The 24,957-nt window shown below is 50.2% G+C and overlaps 2 protein-coding genes across 2 annotated transcripts in view; one reads left to right on the plus strand and one right to left on the minus strand.

Annotated features, from left to right (window-relative positions):
* GLP2R (glucagon like peptide 2 receptor) overlaps nucleotides 1-12,807 on the plus strand; it is a 47,559-nt gene extending 34,752 nt beyond the window's left edge. The window contains exons 10-13 of the mRNA XM_024748453.1: nucleotides 354-442; nucleotides 7,211-7,349; nucleotides 11,411-11,452; nucleotides 12,472-12,807. Of these exons, the coding sequence (XP_024604221.1) occupies nucleotides 354-442; nucleotides 7,211-7,349; nucleotides 11,411-11,452; nucleotides 12,472-12,807 (606 nt within the window). The remainder of the gene's footprint in view (nucleotides 1-353; nucleotides 443-7,210; nucleotides 7,350-11,410; nucleotides 11,453-12,471) is intronic.
* Nucleotides 12,808-18,714: 5,907 nt separating this feature from the next.
* RCVRN (recoverin) overlaps nucleotides 18,715-24,957 on the minus strand; it is a 9,091-nt gene continuing 2,848 nt past the window's right edge. The window contains exons 2-3 of the mRNA XM_024748467.1: nucleotides 22,038-22,149; nucleotides 18,715-19,082 (exon numbers count right to left, since the gene is read on the minus strand). Of these exons, the coding sequence (XP_024604235.1) occupies nucleotides 18,967-19,082; nucleotides 22,038-22,149 (228 nt within the window). The 3' untranslated portion in view covers nucleotides 18,715-18,966. The remainder of the gene's footprint in view (nucleotides 19,083-22,037; nucleotides 22,150-24,957) is intronic.

Below are 24,957 nucleotides of genomic sequence, written 5' to 3' on the forward strand. Positions count from 1 at the left end.
TATACAGCAGAAACTAACACACCATTGTAAAGCAATTATACTCCAATAAAGACGTTAACAAAACAAATTTAAAAAATAATAATGTAAATGTCCATCTGCCTTTCTCAGACAGCTGTTGGGTCTCCTGGAGGCAGAAGAATAAACTAGGCGGCTTTTTAGGGTCCTTTCTAGGCTCTCCGTTGAGATGGCCTTAGGGAGAGTGGGGATTACCCTGACCACTTGCCACCTGACCAGCTGACTACCAAACTGCCCCTGATTTCCCTGAACAAGGATCTGATGGTGGGTCCAGGGTGACCTTGATATTCCTAGCCACGTGGAGTCCATCACTTACTCATATCTGTGTTTTTTTCAAGGTCAATTTCTTCATCTTCTTGAAAATTCTCAAGCTTCTCATTTCTAAGCTCAAAGCTCATCAAATGTGCTTCAGGGATTATAAATACAGGTGAGTGGCCTGAGGTCAGTACCCAAGGGCCCAAGATTATTTTTACCGCTTTTGGCCGTTCTGGCTAATGTCCCAGGAAGGGGGTAACATTGCATTAGTATGTTTATCTCCGGACACAAGGGTGTCAGCAACAGCCCCTCTGAAAAAGGCGTCGTGGGATCATGTAGGGCTTTTGCCAAAGATGAGGACCTTCCGAGCCCATGCAAATGAAGTCAGTGGTGAGTAGTGAAGGGCACACACATTCCCCAGCAGGACACTGTTAAAATGCTCCTAAGAATGGGTGCTTTACGGGGACAGGAAAGAGTCACACAAAGGGGAGTTTGACAGTTGCCTTCCTTCGGGAAGGAGTTGAGGCAACAGAATAAAGGATATATTGTAACTCAGGAGAGAGTATTTGGGTAGTTGTAAGACCTTGAGTAATACAACCACAAACGTTTGGAGCCCAAGGGAACATTCTTCATGCAGTCACGCTTTCTTTGTGACTTGCCATTGCTGCATCCCGTGTTCTGCTTTCCATGGTGACAGCGGTCCCATCGCAGAGTAAGTCAGATCCTGGGTGTTTATTGAGCTCTGCATTGCTGTCACTCAAATGATGAATGAGTGAGAGAGAAAGGGCTCCCTCCCACCTTTTCCAGGTACTCTGCTTTCTGTAGGACGTGTGTACTTCTTGGGGACAGAGGGTTTTAACCCAGAGTTCCTCTCCCATGGTAGAGATTTTAGTCCTCGTGGTAGGAGTGGAGGTGTGAGTGAGGGTGGCTCTACCTCAGCTTCTCCCTCTCTAAGGCCAGAATGGGCCCCGAGCCAGGTGTGCCGGGAAGGTAGTTTGTCCATTTATCTGACAAACATTGAATGAATGTCTAAAATGCGCTTGGCACTGTGCTTCAAACAAAAGGTAAATAGGATGGGGGCCCCATCTGTGAGGAGCACACTTTGTAACTCGCCAAGGACCGGGATGTGGGTGTGGAACATGAGTCGGGGGGCTGATGCTGGCGTTGACCCCACACTGACCTTGGGCAAGTTGCTTGGCCTCCCCGGGTCTGCTTTCTGGTATGTCACATGGGAGCGTCACCCCAGACCCATCCTCTGCCTGTGATCAGGATTAAAGGAGGTCCTAGTTACGCCTCTCCCAATCTAATCAGATGTGGTGAGTGGTATTTGCCTCGGGTGTCCAGACCCCAAATCCTGTCAGCCTAACCCCCACCACGCCCGGGAGTTCCAGAAGGGTAAACACACCGTTCAGGACCAGGCAAATATGTACGGTATTGGCTCTAACATTGCACAACCTGCCCCTGGCCCTGGGACTCTTGGGCTGGCCTGGACCACACAGAGCTACACTGTCTTTCTCGGCGCCTCTGGCCGAGCCTGCAAGTGGCTGACAGGCTCTCTGGCCCTTTTCCCAAGGCTCAGCCTCTCACCACTCTGTGAGGATGGAGGTCCAGGGCCAAGAGCAGGGCTTCTGCCATCTACCCTGCCTGGGTCCATTTAGGGAGGGAATCCTCTCACTAACCAGGCACCATGGAAACCCAACAGAGGACAGCACTCCCGGGAGACAGACACGGGGCAGACGAACAGCAAGGTACCACTTTCCACACAGACTGAGAGCCTAAACCCCGCCATTCTGTGCCTCCAAAGCCCACCAGGTACTGCTGGGGCCATCCCCGAGCTTCAGACCCACAGTGGCCCCTACGATAGTTTTCCATCCTGGCTATTTTAAGCATCACCAGACAGCCGGCCAAAAGCCCTGATGTGTGAGCTCTTCTACTGGATATTTGGTTCAGTAACTGAGGGTTGGAGCCCCACACAGGGACTTCTTACAGGAGAGTTCCTAGAAGATTCTGATACACAGCCAGAGTCGGGGCACCATGGGACCAGATGTTCTAGTGAAATAATGCATGGAGTTTTCTGGTCAGGCCGTGGCAAATGTGTTTCTAAGCAGCCTTGACGGCCTCTTCTCCAGGCTCTTCTCTAGAGTTATCCAAGACGGTGGCTCTCAAACTTTTTTTAAAAAATTCATTAATTAATTTTTGGCTATGTTGGGGTCTTCGTTGCTGTGCACAGGCTTTCTCTAGTTGTGGCGAGCGGGGGCTCCTCTTTGTTGTGGTGTGCGGGCTTCTCATTGCGGTGGCTTCTCTTGCCGAGGAGCGTGGGCTCTAGGCACGGGGCTTCAGTAGTTGTGTTGCGCGGACTCAGTAGTTGTGGCTCACGGGCTCTAGAGCGCAGGTTCAGTCGTTGCGGTGCATGGGCTTAGTTGCTCCGCGGCATGTGGGATCTCCCAGGACCAGGGCTTGAACCCGTGTCCCCTGCATTGGCAGGCAGATTCTTAACCACTGCGCCACCAGGGAAGCCCCTTTCAAACTTTTCTGATCACGTGTCTATTAGTAAAGAATGATGTCACTCATCATATATATACATGGTTTACTGAACTACTACATACGTGATACACCAAAATAAAGAAAATTATAAAGGATAGATAAAAATGTAACACACACAGAACTTCTATTCTCCTCTCTTACTATGTATTCTTCCAACACCAAATGGATGTCCTCGTACAGCCCTGAAGTGTGCACCCCCAATTAGGAGGCAATTATCTCCGGAAGTGTAACTCAATATACTGGGGACACCTTCATGGCTGAGCAGTGATTCAGGACAGCTATTTTGGGGAGAGACAGAGTAACCCTGCCTGGCATAAACGATCTGTCTGGAAACTTCCCCATCCTTCTTCAAGGTAAAATCTTGAAAAGAGGAACCTGGGTGCCTGCCTACCTGGAGGCCTCCCAGCGTGAGACACCTCACCTTGGCGAGTTTGATGTCTACCACCTGGGGACTGTCCTGGGGAGACTTCGGCTGAGAGTGGCCAAAGTGGCTGAGACTTTGGAGGGCTAAGTCTAACTGAACTCTAACTTAGTCTAACTTAGTCTAACTAAGTCTAACTGAACAAGAGACTAATCTACAAACCAGACTATACAATTATTCATTCTTAGAGTCTGTGAAAAGTGGGAGTGGGACGTTCCTTCTAGTGCCTGCACTCCTTGTAAAGTTGGCACCAGAAGATCCAGAAATCCAAAGCCATCACCAGAAGGCTGCTTGGTGATCACGTCATCAAAGTAAAGTGGTTGGTGTTGAAGGATCACTGACGGTGGCCTGAGAAACCACCAGTGCCCTGTGGTGCACCCGTCCCGGTGAGAGGGAGGTTCATTCCCCAGAGTCTCCACCCATAGGGCCGGATGAGTTTGAAAACTTTCAGAATGTAGTTCTCAAGATTTGCACCCCACCCCCACCCCAGGAGTATATTTTAGGAAAGTTTAAATTAAACACACTTAGTCCTTGCCAAAGAGGCAAGTGGCTAGGAGCTGGAGACCTTTTGCAGTCCTAGCCCTCAGTCCCCGGCTTCTGTCATTCAAGAAGGAAACTGTAACCAGCCCAGCTGTCTGCCTGGTCTGGACACGGACAGCTGAGCCAAGCCTGGAGAAAAAGCAATGTCCCTGGATTGTGGACAGACACCAGTGGACCCTCAGCTGGGAGGGAGTTCTCTGTTCTTTGTTGTTCCCGGCATGGAGGTGGCTCTCTCCTCCTAGATAAACGATCTTAACTTTCCGTGTGATGCATGGGCCAGAGCTCTTAAGGAACTTATAAAGGAGAATCATTTCTTAACATGCTAAATCCCAGACTCCTTTCTGAAAGAACTTTCAGAAAAATGTCACAAATGGAAGAAAAATAATCCAAGTCACTGAGGTTGTGAGCGACTTGAGGACAGGGACAGATGCTTTAAAAACGGTGATAGCTAAATGTTATTGGTTGCACATCATGTATCGGGTACCATTTATTCTGAGGGTTGGCCCCATGTTATTTAACCCTTACAATGACACTGTCAGGAGTTATTGCTACTAATATTTTTATAATTATTTTAACATTTCAGATGATAGTAGTATAATCCTCATTTTTACAGATAGAGAGGTTAAATAATTTTCCCAAGGCCACGTCGCTAGTAATTGACGGAGCTGGGATTTGAACCCAGGCCCCAGGTTCTGCCCCGTGTCCCGTTGCCTTTGGCCCCAGATCCTCCTGCTTGATCATATGTCTAGGGCAGATGCCCAATATCTGTTGAAGAGCTAACCGACGGCAATAAACTAAACCATTTAAATAAACAAATGACTGTAGATGAGAAACAGGCATAAACACAGTTCATAAGAGGATGCTGCTATAGACATTTATGGATTTTCATCTGAACAGGGACGCAAATAGTCCTTTGTCCAAGGAGAATTGAGAATCAGGTGAGGAGTGGGAAATTCCTTCTGACATCTACCCAGAGAGGTGGCAGGTACTAAAATGGCCCAAAACCTCATAAAAAGATGGTCATTCCTTAAAAATCCTCCTGTACTAAGTGTGGGATCCTGGATTGGATTCTGGAATGTGAAAAGGACATTAGTGGAAAAACTGGTGAAATCTGGTTAAAGTCTGGAGTATGGTTATTGGCCATATGCCAACGTTAGCTTGTTAGCGTTGCCGAAGGTACCATGGTTCTGGAGTGTTTTCACATTAGGGGAAACTCAGTGAAGGGTATGTGGATACTCTCTACATGATCTTTGCTACTTTTCTGTAGATCTAACATTATGCCAAAATGAAAAGTTTATTTTAAAAGCATAATGTAGTAGCATGGCCCCAAGAATAAGCTGATGGTAAGACGTGGATCTGCATGTAAGTATGTGTCATTAAAACCCATATAACACAGAGCAAGGGTCGCAGACTCACACACTTGCAAGGGCCAAGGAGGCTGGTTGAGTTGGAGAATGCATGTTCCCTCTAAAGGCTGTAACCGACGATTGCCAAGCAGGAGCTGGGGCCCAGCATGGCCAGATCTCCCCATTTTTCAAAGGAAGCTGAAGATCTGGACCCCTTTGCTTGAAATCACTTTTTTTTTTTTTTTTTTTTTTTTTTTTTGTGTAGCACATGTGGGATCTTCCAGGACCGGGGCACGAACCCACGTCTTCCGCGTCGGCAGGTGGACTCCCAACCGCTGCGCCACCAGGGAAGCCCCACCTTATTTTTTAAGGATGGCTCCAATAGCAAAAATCACTACCTAGCATAAGCAAAGACTGTCTGCAGGTCAACTATAACCCATGGCTGCCACTTGGCAACCTCTGAACTACAGGGTTTTAAAACACTCCTGGAAATTAGACAAACAAGCAAAACCCAGAACTCTTGAAATAGTCTCTCCTTGGGAACACCTTAATGTTGCTCAGCTAAGTGAGTGTGCACTGGTGAATGTGCGTGTGCAAGTAGGTATGAGCTCGGCTCAGGAGAACCACGTAACCAGGGCCTGTGTCTCAGACTCCCCACTCCTTGGCCTCCCCTTGACCATCGAGGCCCTGGGACGCTCAGCCCATATGCTCGGGGGGAGTTCCTCTCATTGGTGACTCCTACTCACCTGTTATAGGCTTTAGGTCCTTTTAGGGCACAAAGGTGAGTTTTTTTGTTTCATTGATAACACTGCATCTGAATGACTCTCACAGATGCAAGTTTCATAGTAAGCACTTTCTCTTGCATAAAGTTAAACCTGCTTGAAGATACTGCCCATGAGGGGCTGCTGACCCTCTCTGTTTCATCTTTAATTCCACGGGGTTTTTATTCAGTGGGGAGGAAACTTCTCCTAGTTTGGCCCTTTAAGACAAGGACTTGGGCTAAAAAAATCATGAAATTTAAGCTCTTTTTTTCCCAATGTGTATCAGACAATAGCTTTGTTTATGCCCTGAATATGTCACCTGTGCTAATGTAGTTTGAAATCAAGAAGCAGCTCAATGGTGAAGAACAGTTGTTCTCAAACGTGGCTGCTTGTCAGTATCCTGTTGGGGAGTCCCTTAAAGATTCTTATTCCCAGAATCCAACCTCCAGAGGTTTTGATTCAGGGGGTTGACATTGGGGCTCAGGAAGCTATATATAGAGAGAGCCAACCAATAAAAATATATCTATTTTAAAAGCTCCGTAAGGAATTCTAATAGTCTGTCTACTTGGGAACCACCAGTATACGGTATGGAATGTTTGGGTCCCAGCTGTGCATTTGCACGTGGGTGGTACAAAGGAATGTTTGTCTTTTTTGTGTAGAGTGTATACAATAGCAAGCTTCCACACAGGGCTTTTTACGAGGAAGATCAGTTTCTCATTTCCTGCTGCCCTTGCTATCACCAGGGCTGGGGGCAGCTTGGGGCAGATGATGAAATCCTGCTTGGAGTGTGCAAGGCCTGAGTGTGAGGTCAGAAGCCCCACTTCCAGGCTGGGAGGTACCACTTAGTGGCTGCGTGACCCTGGGCAAGTCATTTTCTTTCTCTTCTCAGGCTCCGTAAAGCCCTGACACTGGAAGTCCCAAATAGAGAAAGAGGTAGAGGCACCTGCTAGCTAGGTAACAGGAAACTTGTCAAACCTGGTAAGGGATGTAATGTCCTATGGTGACAGCCATGTGCATGGAAATCTATCCATCAAACAAAACGTTAAGATCTGTAGGTATATCATTATATGGAGGAATCCATCCATTCATTCATTCATTCATCCAATTCATGTTTTCTGAGCATCTTCCATGAGTCAGGTGTGGGGATGCATCAGTGAACAGGACCACACTGGCCCTTAAGGCATTCAACGTGTAGCCAAGGAGACAAACGGGAAAATCAACTGTTTATCAATGCCATTAGAGCTACAGTAAACGAAGCACAGAAGAGCAGGAAATGTTGCCTGTTCCCAAGGTGGCTTTCATGACACGCATTTGATTGCTATTTGCAGATTGGCCAAGTCCACGCTGGTCCTCATTCCTTTATTGGGTGTTCATGAGATTCTCTTCTCTTTCATCACTGACGATCAAGTTGAAGGATTTCCACGATATATACGACTCTTCATTCAGTTGACTCTGAGCTCCTTCCACGTAAGTAGACATCTGAACAAGGATGCCTTTGGCTTTGGAGAAAACAAAATGCACACTCGAAATTGCGAGAGCCCGAAGAGGGAAAGGGAGCTCTGGTTATCAGTAGGATTTATCGGCTTTGGCATTAGAAGGGTGTGGAGATGGAAATGTTGCTTTAATCCTGCCAGCGTGACTCGGTGACTAAGAAGGGAAAAGTGGTTTGTTTCCGGCACTATAATAGTTGGTGTGACTCACGATCAATATTCACCGTGTCAGCATGAAGCCTTTTATTAAGCGCCTATTTTTGCTGGGTTCTCTGCACAGCTTGTGCAACATGAACAGCGAGTAGAGACCAGGAGGCTCTCGGGACTTTGACAGGTGTGTGTGGGATGAAACTAGAAACAGGAGGCCACCTGTGGTTCAGGTACCTGGGTGTTTTGGTTATCCATGGCTTCGACTGTCATCCATTACTTAGCAGATTAAAACGACAGTAATTTTTATTATTTCTCATGATTCTGGGGGTCAAGAATCCAGGTAGGACATAGTAGGCATGTCTCACCTCTGCTCCAGGGATGCTTGCTGGGGCTGAACTTTCTAGATGACTTCTCCACTCATATGTCTGGAGCCTAAGCTGCGGAGGCTCAGATGGCTGAGACTGGCTGGAGTGGCTTTATTTGGGTCAAAATAAATTTCATCGAATCCCCACACTCACCACACCAAAGGCCCAGGGGACAGCGCCTGAGGTATGGTAGGGGCAACTGGACAGTGGCTCTTTTTACCTTCTGTTAGAGCTGAATTGCATGTGGCTTTGAATGGAGACAGAGCGCCCACTGGTAACTTGTTTTCATTTTGAAACCATGTTTAATTTACTTCAATCTTTTGGGGGATTTCAAAGGCTAAAGTTTAGTCACTGGGGTTTCCTGTGTTGCTTGGTCCTAATCTTCTTTAAAAAGTAATCCCAAATCAGAAACAACAACAACAAGGTGGCCTTTCTCCCTCTGTCTGAGGACTTGATCGGTCATGTGACCCCTTGATCAGCTGATCTCACACACCCAAGGCCAGCTGAAGATAAGACGTTCATGCAGAGCTTTGTGGGACAGATTTCTTTGTAGGACAGATCCTAGCCTACCAGACTCCCTGGCAAGGGAGCATGTTTGGGTCACCCATTACTGTGTAGCAAACTCCCCCCAAACTCCATGGCTTGAATCAGAAACTACGTTATTAATCTCGAATGATTCCGTAAGCTGGGCTGTCTGGACTCACAGGGTGAACCTTTTGATACATGCCATATTCGAATGGGGCTGCAAACATCTGAAGGCTTGATTTGGGCCAGAACATCCAAGACAGCTCATTCACACGGCTGGACGTTGACATGGGCTGTTGGCTGGGAGCTCAGCTGGGGCTATCGATTAGGAACCTAAGTTCTCCATGTGGCCTCTCCACGTATCTTGTGCATCTCAGAGCATGGCACCTGGACTCTTAGGAGTATCCCAAGAGCAAGTGCTCTAAGAGGGAGGAAGCAGACGCTTTCAACCCTCTTAAGGCAAAGGCTCAGAAGTCCCAGAATGTCACTTCTACCACATTGTGCTGGTAGAAGGAGTCACAGGCACATCCCAGATTCAAGGGGAGGGAAGATATGGTCCATCTCTTGATGTGAAGGGTCACATATGCCTACCAGGAGGGGAGAAATCCTTGGGGCCATCTCTGGAGACCAGCTACCACACTGATCGTTTGGTCCTGCAGCAACCTGAACTCAGGCACCACCGAGGAAGATGAGGAATCAGAGCAGCTCTGCAGATGGAGCTAGAAACACACTTAGGAGCTTGTGCCTGGACAGAGGCCACGCACCTTCTAAAGACCCCCACGCTGTTCCCCTCCAGCCCGCCAGGCAGAGGTGAGAGCATGGGTGGGCAGGTGTGCAGGTGCAAATTCAGTGGGTCGTATCTTAGTGACTCCACCATAGAAATTAGCACTGGACCCAACAGCTTCCTTTCCTTGCTGCTTTAGGGGACCCTTCACTCTCCCAAGGGCCTATTGCTTAGAGAATTTCACCAGCCTCCTGCTGTCGAGGGGTCTTTGGAGAGACCGCCAAGTGGTGGTGACACACGGAGTGAGAGCCATCTGTTCGTGGGACCGCTCCCTTCACACTCGCTTCATCTAGAATGAGAGTCAGCCAGACTCCAGGATGCCCCTCCAACCATGACTCAAGGACCTGACGAAGTGAAAGACACACTTGTGATGAGGAATCCTATTTCACCCAACTCATTTGTGAGACTTCTGGCACGCCGAAAGCACGCCCACCCCCTTCCAATATCTGGCAGTGAAAAGACCAGATAAAGGTGGTCTTCTGGTTGGGGGAAGGGGGCGGGGAGGGACAGACAATAACCAGGTTGACAAATGAAGAACAATGCTGGTTATTAATATCCTAAAGACTATGAAATAGAGAGCTGTGATTGTGGCTGGAACGGCTGCCAAAAATTGAGTGGTGGGGAAAGACTTCTCTTTCAGGAGACATTTGAGCTATGACCTGAATTTTGAGAAGCCAGTTAGGCAGAGATTTGAGGAAAGAATGGTCCAGAAGACAGAAAGTGTGACAACGGGACCCGAGGAAGAAATGAGCTGATAGCCGGTCTCCACCATGCCCCCCGGTCATCTTTGCCTCTTGGTTTTCACAGACTTGAGTAGTGCCCTCTCACACAGAATAGGGTTGACCTGTGCGACCATTAGAGTACTGTGGGCATGAAAGCGTGTGATGCTTGAGGCTAGGACATAAAAAGGGTTGCAGCCTCCGCCTGGCTTCCTTGGGTCACGCCCTCTGGGTGAAGCCAGCTGCCACGTCCTGAGGACACACAAGCAGCTCTATGGAGGGAGATGGAGGTTTCCTACCAACAACCAGCACCAACTTGCCAGGCATGTGAGCTGTCTTGGAAGCAAGTCAAGCCTTCAGATACCTGAAGTTCCAGCCAACAACTTGACTGCAACCAGAAGAATGACCCTGAGCGGGAATACCCAGCTAAGCCATGGCCAGATTCTTGGCCCGTAGGAAGTCTGTGAGACGATAAATCTTTATTGTTTTGATCCACTTAGTTATACAGCAACCTAATCCATTAGCTTGAGATGCTGAAGGCACCCAGAAGGTCCGTGTGGCTGGAATATAGTAGCTGAGGGGAAGCGTGGTACAAGGTGAGGTCAGTGACACAGACACAAGGCCACATCACCTTAGCTCCTCCTGTGGTTAGGACATTGTATTTTAGTCTAAGTGTGATGGTAAACCCCAGGCATGAAATGATCTATCTTTTCAGAAGAAATATTCTGACACGAGAAAAGGGTATTTACTATCTCACAAAAATGAAAATTTCACGATCAGGTATAGCTGGATCCAGGTACTCAAACAATATCATCAAAATCTGTCTCTGACCATCTCCAGCCTCTGCTTTTCTCTATGTTGACTTTATCCTCAGACGGGTGCTCTCCACGTAGCTGGGAAGATGCCCTTGAGTGTCTCCAGACTAACTTTGACTATAAAGTTGGCAAAAGCAGGGAAGAGGGTGCAACTGTCTCTTCTTTCCTGCTGAAAAGAACTGAGATTGGGCCTGCTTGGATCACATGACCATTTGGGCTGTTTATTGTGGTGATGGCCCTCCTAGAACATGAGGACCAAATGATTGACAGCCCTGCCAGAAGCCCAGGGAGTAGGGGAGGGTCAGGAAAGGATGCAAATCAGGCAAAAACAATTAGCCATTGCCCACTATGGACAAATAGAAATGGGACAGTCACCTTGTACAGTATTTATATAATTGAATGAATGATGTAGAACCTTTAGGGTTTAATCATCATTGACCTATGAGCGTGTAAGCAAACGCCTAGGCTGATGTGGGTGGTGAGTGTCAAAGTAGGAAGAGACCACATGGAAATCCGAGTTAATGTAATCATTATGACTCACTCTAGTTAGTACAATCAAGTAGCTGCCTGCCTCTCGTAGGGGCTACTAGGACTAGGGCTGGTCTGTGGACTTTCCAAGTAACCGTCAGACACATCTTCTACTGAGTCAAGCTTCACGCCACCTCTTCCTTTCATTCCAGGGACTACTTGTGGCCTTGCAGTATTGCTTTTCCAATGGAGAGGTACGTTTTCCATGCTGCCGTCCTAGCTCCCTGCGAGGCTGGGGCCGGCATCCTCCTGCCCCTGGAGAGTTCGGTTTACACGATGGTGCCTTGGGGGGGTGTGCAGTGACCAGCACGTCCTGGGACAAATGGGTACCACAGACATCCAGTAGAGAGAGCAGCAGGCATCTTAGACCTATGGGGAAAGGTATTGGGATGAGTTTTCTTTCCAGAGCCCAACCATGGCCCCGCTGGAGCCGCACTGGGAGTATCAAAGTGTCATACAGTTACCAGCTGTAACTCTGGAGTCCAAAAATCTGCATTCAAGCCATGACTCACCCACTTAGGAGATCTGCATTAGTCAGGTCACCGTGGCTCTTTGAGCCTCAGTTTCCTCGTCCGTAAAATGGGAATAACAATGGTCCCTACCCTGCAGTGATACCCCAGGGATGCATGGTAAAGATCCTATGCATGGTAACAACGATTATTTTTATTGTTAATATTATGGCAGAGCCCCCAACCAACTCTCTGCTCCCCCAGAAAGAGGCTTGAAAGGGGTAGGGGAAGAGGCCAGAGCAGTTTTCTCCTGACTTGAGGAGTTGGTGGAATCTCTGGCTCCCTTTCATCTTCCCCTCCCCCCATCCCAGGTGTAAATATGGATTTCTGTCTCCTTCCGCTAGAATGTAAGCCTCTTGACGTCAAAACCTCTTCCGTCTGGCTCACTGCTGCCTTTTCTGTATCTTCAAGCAGGGACCCATAATCCACCAGGCAGGTTTCAAATGTCACCTCGACCAGTCCTTTTCTGAACACCCTCTCAGATTTTAGTCTCCTCACCCCACTGTCCTGCTTAAAGGCCTCACGGTGTCACTAACATCTGCTCTGCTCACATGTATTTGTTTGCTTCTCTTTGTTCGTCTCCCCTAGTGAGAAGGTAGGTTTCCCAAGGGTGGTCCAGAGTAGCCATTCAGTACACATTTGCTGAGTGGACACTGGACTCAGTGGCTCCCAGGCAGTAACCCCGCCCTCTTCTCACCTGGCAGGTGAAGGCCGAGCTGCGGAAGCAGTGGGCCCGCTTTTTGCTAGCTCACCACTCGGGCTGCAGAGCCTGGGTCCTGGGGAAGAACTTCCGATTCCTAGAGAAATGTCCCAAGAAGCTCTCGGAGGGGACCGGCTCCGGCAAGCTGCAGAAGGCGCGGCCCTCGCCCCACGGTGGGCAGCTCCTGCACTCGACTGAGGAGGGCCTGCGGGTGGCGGGCGCCCTGCCCCGCCAAGGCCACGCAGCCTGGCCCCGGGGCAGCAGCGTGTCGGAGAGCAGCGAGGGGGACTTCACCCTGGTCCACACCATGGAGGAGATTCTCGAGGAGAGCGAGATGTAGGCAGGAGCCCACCTCTCTGGCTCCGCTCCCTGGAGACTCCTGAGATGGGCGAGGGAGGAGGCGGCCAAGCTGTACATTGCGGACCTTGCGGGTGCAAAGTCAGCCCACTTCCCGCGCACCCCGCCCACTCCGACGTGACGTCGCCCCGCCTACTTTGGACGTCTCTTCCCGGCTTGCCCTGCTCTGTGCGACAGAGGCTGCGTACCCTCACCGCCTCTGCGTGCCCTGTCATCCTCATCACCCCCGCAGGTGTGTTTTCCAGAGCGCCACCAGCCTTCCGGGCTGGGCCCATATTCGAGTGAATGGAGCCCTAGGGTACAGAGAGATGTCTGCTATGAAATAGAGGCCAGCCGCTATCCTTCCTTTACCCTTCATGGTACAGGTGTCTGTCTGAAGTCGGGTTCAGTGTGTCCAAGGACCGCCTGCGAAGTGTTTTAAATGCAGAGTCTGACTCATGGCAGAGATTCTAAGAGGGTGCATCTGGGACGATGGCCGGCGACGGGAATTGTGTAACAAGCATCCCAGGTAATTCTGATGCGAGCCCACATTTTGAAAACCTGGGGCAGGATGGGCAGCAGCCAGAAGCACCCCCTGAGCTGGCCGCTGGCGGGAGAGACCGCCGGAGTCCTGCATTCAGCAGTTCAGCTGTGACACGCCTGCCCTCCTCTGACAGGGTGGACCGCACTCCGCCCCCTCCCAGAGCCCTCTCCTTCCCTTCTCTCTTCTTCCTCTCTTGTCAAGTCTTCCCTCCCTCTCTCCATCTCAGTTCTCATCCGTGGGCAGCAGCAGTTCTGTTTGACCTGTAACGAAACCATCCTTCCTCGGAGGGTTGGCCCCAGCACCCAGGGCCCCTCTGAAAGTTGCTGTTGGTCATTTTCTCACTTTTCTGGCTCCGCCTGCCTGTCTGAGCTTGGCTTCTTCAAGCCTTACTTGCCTACCGTTCTCTGCCATTTTTCGTTTGCCGTTGATACCTGGATGGCTGTACCTTCTGCTCTGGGAGGTTTGCCCACTGTTCTCCTGGCCCTGAGTCCCCCACTGATAAGAGTCCCACTCCTCGTATGGAATTGGATGCTGAGAGCTGGAGGGGACCCAGCTGAAATGAGAGGACTGTGGCTGATCTGGACACGCCGAGGAGGCACCGAGGGGGCCGGGGCTGTGGACCCGGTCTGCAGGTGGGGAGTAAGTTGTGCCCAGACACACTTCTGGTGCTTCTGGAGGCTGAGGAGGGCCCAGGCAATTAGGGTCAGGCTCAGTGGCTGCAACTGTAAGGCAAGAGGCTGAGGAAGGTCAAGGGAGGAACGTTCTATGGAAACAGGGTGTCAGTTACAGTGTGTAAAATGTATGTGTACGTGGGTGGCCGGGGTGTGATGCTGTGGGACCAAGTCCTGCCTTATATTAGGGGGAGGCGCGATACGATACTCATCCAGTAGGGGTGCCAGATTTTGCAATTAAAAATACACCATTCGGATATAAGTATACGTATAGCTGATTCACTTTGTTATACAGCAGAAACTAACACAACAATGTAAAGCAATTATACTCCAATAAAGATGTTTTAAAAATCCACAATTCTCAGTTAAATTTGAATTTTGGACAAATATTATTATTTGTCTAATATTATTATCGTCTAAGTATATCCCACGGGATATACTTGACGTGAAATCCAAATCCACTGCACATCCTGTATTTCACCTGGCAGCTCCACTGTCAAAGACACTTTGCAGCAGGACAGAGACCAGGGTGAGGCAAGCAGACCTCAGTTCAGGTGCGAAATTTAAGAGAGTACTAAAAAACCCACAGTCGTCAAGATAAGTAATATTTTAAAGCAATATTAAAAAAAATCAAAGCTACAGCCCACGGGCCATTTATTAAAAATGACATTTTATTGGAACCAAGGCTGGGGTGAGGGTGAAGAAAGTGAGGCCATGAGATGCAAATAAAGGGTCTGGTCCTGACTGTGTAAAATTTTGATATTTTGCTCACCATGGACGTTTTAACATTAATCTTCATTTTTAAACGATTGCATGAAAATATTTATCTTGATTACTGAGCTTTTTGTCGCTTAACTTAAATTTTGCACCTGAGGCTGGTGCCCATCTTCCCCTCCCCCCAGTCCTGGCTCTGCTCTGCAACAGGGGAAACTGAGGCAGTGACATTAGGCAAGTACATAACAAAGCAAAGGTTTGTTTTTTTGGTGTCCAGATTGTCCACAATTCAATCATTAAAATACATGTCCTACTTTCTCCTTTCTGCAAAAATCTCTGCCGTTTCTCATCAACCCATTAGCACCTAGAAAGCTGGGCCGCGTCGTATTCCCAGCTAGTATCCAGCATAGCCAGTTCAGAGCAGGTTCAGAACACGTTCATCAAAGGAGACAAGACAGAAGCGTCTTGGGAGCATCAGATGCTGTCGAGGGTCAGTTACCCAGGACCCGGCCACTGATAGAGGGAACTTTTTTTCAAGCACTTGTAAATATGCCCTCTCCGCTCACTCCACACATGGGGTGGCACACACACACACACTGCCACTTGCTCTTCGAATGATTAACATAAGTTTATTTAATTTGATTTGTTAATTCTTTTACATCGGTTTCACACTGGAGCTGAAGGTCTCTGCCCCTGGAGAATCTGGTGCACTGTTCCTGGCCAGAAGTGGGAAAAAGAGCTGCAGTATTCAGCCTGGGAACCTGGGTGGTCCATTGTCTCAGGGAGCAAGAAGAGTGGGCAGAGAGGTCGGAGAGAGAAGCAGAGGTCAGAGGTCAAAAGGGTGGAAGGCAAGTGTCTGCCTTCTTCTAGACCACTCCCTAGATCATTCACTTTGCTGTTGCCTTAAAGATCCAGCCTCGTGGGTCTCAATCCTGGCTTTGCAGTCACCTGGGACACTTTCTAGAAACATGGATGGCTGGTGAGGCCAGAAAGCACACCAGCAGCCCAGCACACAGCTGGGACACGTCAGAAGCACTGTAGCCCTGGCTGTGGTGGAAATGTGACCGGTGGCAGCAATGGTACCTGGCACCGAGGGACCTATTGATGAATCTGTCTGGGGTGCCTCCTGGGGATGCTAAGAAATGCCCAAGGGCCACTGCACAAGAGGCTGGGACCCTGTGAGAGCAGTTTGGGTTATTGTTCTTGACGAGTTTGTTTCTGCCCTTGAGTTTCCATGTACGTGAGGAAGCAGAAGTTCAGAGATGTGAAGTGACCTCCACAAAGTCTCTATAGTGGACATCTACCATCCACCCCTCTTATACTAACAGCACGAAAATTTTCCTTTTGGAAATCACACATCTCCCACTCTCAGTCCTTGAAGTTTGAGTCATTCCAACTCCATCCTCAGTGCCAAGGATGGGCATGAAAATCTGCTCGGCCAGGCTGAGCATGACATCCTCCTGGCACCAGATATTGGGTCAGGGATGAACACAGAACCAGTCAGAGCCAGTGAGAGACAGTCCTGGGACTCTTGACAAAGAAAGCATTTTTTCTTTCTTGCTGAAATTGGAACCACAAAGAAGTAAGCCTGGATCTGCTGGTAGCCCTCTTGGGGGAAAAGCCTGGCTGGGAATGGAGACTCCACAGCAGCGAGCAGAACCAGGAGATGGAGAAAGAGCCCTGAGACCTTGCTGGAGCCCCTGGATTAAGCCTGACCATAAAGTTGGTGCTACTCCTGGAATTTCAGTTACATGAGTCAATAATATTTGTGCCACAGAAACTGGTGTCGCGTCTTCCGTTCCTTGCATCTGGAAGAGTCTTGATGACATAGCTCATTACCACCCCTACCTCCTTCTCTTCTCTTCAGTCAAGTTGGACTTTACACTGCCTCTAAGTTCTCTTAGCATCTTCCCCACAGGGTGCCCTAGAGCTGTACAGGATCCCAGCCCAAGTGGCCCTGCCACCCCAAGCTAACAGAAGATGTGCTAGTTAGGTTATGACCCTTGGGTCCTCCATTGGCCAACAGAAGGTCCAGTGGCCCCTTTATGTCTCTTGTTGAACCACAAACCAACAAGGTTATTATGCAGTGTCTATCCTTTTAGACTCGAGTGACAAGGATACCTTGACCTCAGAGAGAAGTGAAAAGCTCCCAACTTCACACCCCAATCAACCAGAGTGCGTCATGGAGGGCAGTGTGTGTGGAAAGAGCACTGGAGTGAGGCATTGAGCCCTTTGGTTCTGTCCCTAGACCACCCTGGGTCTTTCATCTCCCTCCCACATAGCTCCTGGGTGGCCCGCTATGTCTGATACTGGAGGGGTATCTTGGGCAGGTTATTACTGTCCTCCCCCCAGAACCACTGGACCAGATGCTGTGGAGCCCCCTCTCACTTCCAGCTCCGATGCTGTGCAATCCCAGAATTCTCTGTCCTGTCATGTCCCGGTAGGGACTCCTGTTTGAGCACCAAATCCAACTCCTACTTCGTGGCCTTGGTGTCCTCATCTACACTATGGGGATAATAACACCTCCATCAGTGAAATAACGCCGAGCCTCCAGCAGGATGCCAGGCCCGTAGGAAACGCTCCATCCGTAAGTGTCATGATGACTCTCCAGTTCACCCTCCACAAAGAGCGGCACTTTCTGGCAGCGGTGATTGTGCCATTGCTGTTGCTAAAGCTGGGGTGATCCCCCCACACCAGCAGATGGAGACGCCCCGGCCTCAGAGGGTTGCACACAGGTTGCTCAAGTGTCCAGGACATCTGCATGTCCTGCATTTTTCTAACCTCATCTTGGAACTTAGGCCTGGAGAATAAATGAACTTTCAAAACTGAACACAATGCTCTCGAGAACCGGCCAGTGGAGCTCCGAGGTGTTCCAGGCCCTAGAGCTCTCATAAGGCAGTGTGGGCCAGTGGGCAGTGCTGGCCTGGCATCTGCTCATTAGCTGACCCTGGGCGACCTGCTTGCTGTCTCTGCATCTCCTTTTCCTTGTCCCTAAAAATAGGGGCCTCAGGGCCATCTCGCTTCACCTTGCAGCGTATCAAAACTGAACTTGTCATTATCTCCTGAAACCAGCATCTCTCCCTGGTGTTTCCCATCTCGGTGGATGACGTCACCACTCACCCGGCACCCAAGCCACAAACCTGGCTGCCATCCTTGCTCCTCCCTCCTCCCCTCTGTACCAGTCAGGTGGATTCTACCTCCTAAATATCTCCCGAGCAGGTCCCATTCTCTTCCTCCCACTGCTGTTCCCCTGGCCCAGGCCACCTGGGCGACTGTAAGAGTGTGATCTCCAGGCCTCGGTCTTGCCCCTCTGATTTATTTCTACCCTGCCAGAGGGTCCTCTTACAAACATAAATCCCTCCTACTTGAAACCCCACACGGTACCCACCACCCTCACCTCCCATGGGCTGCAGGGAAGGCCTTGCATGCGCTGGCCCCTGTCTGCTTTGGAGGCTTACCTCACAATCCGCTCTCCCTCCCTCTGCTCTCTGGCTACACTGGCCTTCTCAGGGCCCTAGAACTCGAAACGCTCATTCCTGCCTCAGGGTCTCTGAGACACACTGCTTCCCCACCCCCACCTCTCCCCCACGGCAGTCCACTGGGTCTTAATTGAAACGCCTCTTCATCAGGAACACCTTCCCCATCTCTGGGCAAGTCGGCCCCTCCCATTGTGTCTTCCCACAGTGCTTTGCGTGTCTCCATGGTAACCTCACCACCTCAACCGACTCGTTCAAGGTCTGTGGTCTCCTCTGCGCCCTGAGTTGCAGGAGAACAGGGCTGTGCTGTCTCTCCTTCAGCACCACAGTCCCCGCACCCTGGCCTACGGCTGCGACACATCCTTGTCTTTGAGGCTGAGCCGACAGAAATCATTTCTTCTTCCAGTTCGAGAATGACCAGTCAGCTACGTTCCCGGCTCCTCTTGCATTTATTGGAACCTGCTTACCCAGCAATCCACAAAGGAGCTTACACGGTACGGGTTGGGGATATTTGGGCCTCCTGTGACCTAATCCTGGGATTACTGCGGAAGCCTGGGCTGGCGGGCAGGTGGAGGGGAGGCAGGCGGGTATAGTGGGCGGGACTTGGTGAATTGCTAAAGACGCTTCCGTTTGGCTGGAAGCCGTGCTGCGGGGTTACTGTGCTGCGGGTTGGAGGCTCTCCCGCCCCGGGGGCGCGTGTGCACATGCGTGTTTACATTGGGGCGTGGGGGACGGGGAGGAGACCTGAGCAGTTGACGTCAGGGTTTCTTTTCCTTAAACTTCTCCTTCACTTTTTGCGGCTCAAATTGGATCAGTCGTAGAATTTCCATATTGGCTAGGGTTCCCTCGATGAACTCTTTCTCTGTAAGTTTATCTGTGCACAGGGGGGAAGAAATTACTTCAGTCAGGATAGGCTGCGATAAAGCTGACGTCGGCCAGCATACCCAGTACGGATGGATCTGTTATTGAAAATACTGAGTCTCAGTGCCCCGGAGGGTAACCCCACCCCTGACTCCACCCTAGGACCCCTGGACCTCCCCAGGAACCAGCAACAAGAGGGTTAAGTTCAGGCACTGCCGGGCCTCGAGGAAGTGTGCTGTGTCTCTTCTGATTGGCTGGTGATCCTTTCCTAGGCGTCTCTGCATCTGTGATCTACCTTCCCATTTAGGACAAGAGAGATCCTTGTCCCCAACTATTGAATTCAGTTCTATCCAGTGAAATGCACTCACTAAGCCCTTCCTCTGTGCCAGAGTCACTGTGTCTGGGGCTGAGGTCATTGCAGGGGGCAGAGGGCAGGGTGTGGCGTGGAAAGGAGTGAGATAATGTCCCCTGGCCCAGGAAACTGTTTGTCTGATGGGGAGACAGTCACCTGTAGAAATGACCCTAGAACGAGGCAGCTGTTCCTTCCTGCTCATGGCTATGCTCATAGTCCTGCACGTAGTAGGTGCTCAATAAAGCCTGGCTGAGCTGATTTAGGTTTTGCCATTGGCTTATGTTCCAGGCCTTTTCGGCAACCTTAATCCTTCCTGGATTAGGATCCAGCCTGTTTCCCTGTGCAGGTCAGGATGGTGAAACTTGGGTTTTAAAGTCCCAGCCGCCGACTTCCCTGGTGGTGTAGTGGTTAAGAATCTGCCTGCCAGTGCAGGGGACGTGGGTTCGAGCCCTGGTCCGGGAAGATCCCACATGCCGCGGAGCAACTAAGCCCGTGCGCCACAGCTACTGAGTCTGTGCCCGGGAGCCACAACTACTGAAGCCCGCGCACCTAGAGCCCGTGCTCTGAAACCAAGTGAAGCCACTGCCATGAGAAGCCCGGGCACCGCAATGAATAGTAGCCCCCGCTCGCGGCAACTAGAGAAAGCCCGCGCGCACCAACAAAGAACCAATGCAGCCAAAAATAAATAAATTTATAAAAAAAAAAAAAGAAGAAGTAGTCCCAGCTGCTCTATCAGCCTCACACATAGCTTGAAACTCCTCCCAGGAGTGAGGCGTTGTCTCCAGATGGGCCATGTGAAAACACAAATCACGTGGTAGCAGTACTGTCTCAGCCTCCCAATACCACTGCCCCCTGTGAGTTTCACCTGGGTCAGTTTTCAGTTTAGCACATAGCAGAGCAAGGGACTCAGCACATGGCAGACCCAGAAGGGTGTCATGAAGCAGGTGAAAGAGCCAGTGGGGTAAGGTGCCACCAGGCTGCATCCAAGAGAAGGTGCGCTCAAAGGGGAGGTGACATCTGAGTGAGGCAAGGGAGGTGCCTACCCTCCAAAATTTAAGGAGGCTCTCACTTTTACGGTCCTGTGAGCACAGGGCTGGCACCTGAGGATGGGTGCCTCCTTAAATTTTGTGCCAGGGCACCTCACTTGCCTCGCCCTAGTTCTGGCCCTAACATCAAAGATCTGGTTGCTAACCTGCCTTCTTCCTAGATTGCAGACTAGCAGGGTCCTTATTTGACAGCCTGCTCAGGCCTGTGCCCGGGAACCTTGGTAAGAGACTGCCCCAGAGATCACAAAAGGGGCCAATACCGGTTCCTCAGATGTGTTTGGACCATGCAGTGTTTCATCAATTGAGGCACTTCGGATTTTAAAAATCTCGATTGCTGGCCTCTCTTTTGAACAAATCAGATGGTGGGGCCCCAGTGGCACTGTGTTCCAGCGTGGCAACAATTGACCAGAGGCCGTAAGACCAGACAGGCCCTCACGCCCCACACTGTTCGCCAGTCCCTATCTATCACTTAGTAGGGCCTCTGTCCACTTCTCTCTCGTTCATCATCACGGCCCCTGTGGTCATTCAAGCTTGCAGCCCCCATCTGACACCAGCCCCTCTCCTGTGTCTTTCCCGAGTTGGACATGGGCCTCATGCACCAGTAGCCCTCACTGCCCAGTTGTGGAATCCATCTCCGCTTACAATGCAAGGCCGTACTCCCCACAGGCTGCTCCCAGCCAGACTGAACAGCGCAGGGAGCCAAGACAGGCCAGCTCCTGGAAGAAGGGGGCTTGAGGACACCCCCTCAGCTTTGCCAAGACTGTCCTAGCCCGGCAGTGCAGTCTAAGACTTTTCTCACCCAACCTGCTTTCCTTGCCTCTGCGCATAACCGTTTCATCTGCTTTGCAGTCTGATGGCTTATCCCTGCCTCTTCCAGACCCCTCCCCATTTTCCCTCATATGCCTTCCCCCTCATCAATCTCTTGAAATCTAATTGAACTCTAATCCCATCTGGCCATGCTTCTCAAGGGACCCAAACTAACTTCCTAAAGGAAAAACCATGTAAATTGAGATCCCATTTACTTGGGACTCCCTGCTTTCAGACTATTCTGAAGTGAGGTTTACCCTCTCCCAACCGTGCAGAAGGCATTTTTGTAAACAAGTAAACCAAAGTGTCTAAAAACAGCAGGCACTCCGTTGGAAAAGAAAGTGGTTTGCTTTGCAAAGCCTCTAAACTTGCCGTTTGCATACAAACTGCTAATGGGCTGTTGCCTTGACGTTTTACAATTCCTTCAACGTGGGTTAACTCTGTCATAACAAAAGATGTTTTTTCTTCCAAAGCACACCATCATTTAGAGCCTTCCCCCTCCCCCCAGAGATCTCAGGCAGGGATGGAGTTTTATGAGCGGTGGGATGTGGTGCCATTTCCCATCAGCTCCAGAGGGGTCCCACAACTGCCCACTGACCATTCTGCGCAAGTCCCCACAGAAGCCCTTCCGACAGCCCCGCAGCAGGAGGAGGGGTCCTCGGTCCTGCGTGGGCACTGGACTCGGAAGGGTCAATCTTGTTGGGATCTCTAGGACACAGCCCATGACTGTGAAATCAAAGGCTAGGAAGGAGAAGTAATTCACCATCATCCTTCTTGCCAAAGAACCCCCAGATCTTCTCAGCTCGCTTCTCTGGGGTGTTCTCATCTTCCGGAAGACACTTCACATCCTCAGGACTGATCATCTTGAAAATAGCCTACACCAAATCAAGAGGGAGAACCCATGAGAGGGAGTAATTCTGGGGGAACCCATGTCGCTTACCAGGATGCACCACAGCAGAGGTTAAAATGCAGATGCTCAGGCCCCAGCCCGCCCTACTGAATCCAAGTTCCTGGGGGTGGGAAAGGGGCATCTGTACTTCTGAGATCCTCAGAAGGGACAGGGAATGTGGGGGAGGGGTGAAGACGGCTTTCTCTTCTTATTTTGTCCCTTTCTGCACTGTTTGAGTTTCCTGCCCCTGTAGACATATGACTTTCATCTTATTAAGAAAATGAAAATAAGAATCAGAAACTTCCTGATGATAATCCCATAGCAGCCCCGAGGCTGCAGTTTGGGGACTGGTACCTTTAACCCCACTCCCCAGAAGTTTTAGAATATCAAACGGCTTCTTCTGGGTCCAGGTGGTACCTTGGTTGTAAGGGCTGATATCTGTCAAGTGATTAACGTTCGCCACTTTTCTAAGCGCTTTTACCTGTAAACTCATGACAAGTTTATGAGGTGGGGGTTATTGGCCCATTTCACAGAGGAAGAAACTGAGTCAACTAACTTGTTAGGAGTCACCCAGCCAGAAGCAGAAGAGTGGAGATTCTAACCCTGGCACGTTTGGTTCTAGAACCTCTGTACCTCTAGAACCTCTAGAACCTCTAGAACCTCTGTACATCCCATTCTGGAATGTCTTGGAGAGCATTCTAGGGGCTGGGGAAGGTCTCTGGAAGCCCCTCAGTTACCCTTCTGCTCAGGGAGGGATCCAGAGAGAGATTTAGCCTAAAGCTCAAGGATCCGTCTCACCTTCCTCTAGTCTCATTAATAAAGGAGTTGGATGGACAATATCCAGCAAAGAAGGAAGTGCCTCCCGACCTGTGATCAGGGAAAGGGACAAGGTGGTCTCGATGTGCCCTTTCAGCTCCAGGTTACTGGGATTCCACCAGGCCCTGGAGACATCGGGGAGCCAGCCAGGCAGGGGCAGTAATGCCTGTGAAATTAACCTGGAGGGAAGATCAGCAGCTTTAGAAGCCCCCTTTCAGCTCCCTGTGCTGTAACAAGAGAAGCAAGGAAACCAAACCCAGCAGCTGGGGCAGCAGCCTTGCTGACAGCGCTCAGAGCTCAGAGGTTCCCGGCGCTGAAGTGCAGCGGCTCCCTTAACTCCTCCATCTGTCCTGAGCCAGGGAACCATGTGCAGGCTGGACGGCTAAAGGCTGGGAGTGGCTGGCTGCCGGCCAACCCCGCTTCTAACGCCAAGGACGGACTGTCAGGGCCTTGGTGAATGGACCGAGAACAAACAATTGCATTCTCACCCTGGGCGCTGGGAGATTGTATGGTTTTCTCGACGCCATGCAGTTTGGTGGTGAAGTAGTTGGGACTAGAATCCTTAACTTCTGACTCCCAGGCCAGTGACCTTGAACCTGGTGAATAGTAGAGGCTCGGCATCATCTTTTTTTTTTTTTTTGCGGTACGCGGGCCTCTCACTGTTGTGCCCTCTCCAGTTGCGGAGCACAGGCTCTGGACGTGCAGGCTCAGCGGCCATGGCTCATGGGCCCAGCCGCTCCACGGCATGTGGGATCTTCCCAGACCGGAGCACGAACCCGTGTGCCCTGCGTCGGCAGGCGGACCCTCAACCACTGCGCCACCAGGGAAGCCCTCGGCATCATCTTGCATGGCCTCAGCTGTGGATGCCCCCCTCCTTCTCTCCTCCCCCAACTCCTCCTTTCCCTGAAGGAGCACCAACTTGTAGGCCTCTGCTGGGCCTGGCATCCTTTAGGTGGTTCTGAGGAAGTGGTCCCCATCCCAGGCCACCTGCCAATCCAGGGGAGCTTGCTCTACAGGCAGCGCCCAGAGGCCAGCGAGGTTCCCACAGACACCTGCCCCTAATGGGAGGCCCAAGCAGAGTCCACTTACCACAAGCTGCATGCTTAGCTATTTTCTTTACGGTTTCTCCTAATAAGGGTGGAAGAACTGGGCAAATGAAAGCAGGATTGCAAATGCATCAAAAATTATATAAAATATGAAAAATACTCTCTCTCTTAACAGGAATGGAATTAGAGAAATAAAGCTAGTGGCATGGGGTAGTGGGGCCAAAAAAAGATCCTGTAAAACGATACTAAATGAAGGGAAATAGAAATGATATAATAGGAAAAAACAGAAGCGTCTTCATTGCCCAAAAATATAGGGATGGTTAAATAATTTTATGGCATGTCCATAAGATGGAATTCTAAGCAGCTATTAAAAACAGTTTGATATTGAAAACATTCATAATAAAATAGTGGCTGAAAAAAGTATACTAAAAACCGTATGTGAACATGTCATAGTTCTAAAATTATTTTTAAATCTACAGATAGAAGACTGGAAAGGTATATGCCCATATGTTGACAGTAGTTTTCTCTGGATAATGAAACTAAAGGCGATTTTCATTTTCTTTTGTGTAGGTTTCTAAGTTGCATGAATTCCTTATATATTAAATGAAACTCTTTTTCAGACATCTAAAAATCGTTATCGGATATACTTATCCTGGGCCAATGTATTTGAAACGTGTCTTTAAAATGACTTGTGAGGGGACTTCCCTGGTGGCGCAGTGGTTGAGAGTCCGCCTGCCGATGCAGGGGACACGGGTTCGTGCCCCGGTCCGGGAGGATCCCACATGCCGCGGAGCGGCAGGGCCGGTGAGCCATGGCCGCTGAGCCTATGCGTCAGGAGCCTGTGAGCCATGGCCGCTGAGCCTGTGCGTCGGGAGCCTGTGCTCCGCAATGGGAGAGGCCACAGCAGTGAGAGGCCCGCGTACAGCAAAAAA

The sequence above is a fragment of the Neophocaena asiaeorientalis genome, unplaced genomic scaffold (genome assembly GCF_003031525.2).
Source record: "Neophocaena asiaeorientalis asiaeorientalis breed wild unplaced genomic scaffold, Neophocaena_asiaeorientalis_V1.1 scaffold543, whole genome shotgun sequence".
NCBI classification, from domain to species: domain Eukaryota; kingdom Metazoa; phylum Chordata; class Mammalia; order Artiodactyla; family Phocoenidae; genus Neophocaena; species Neophocaena asiaeorientalis.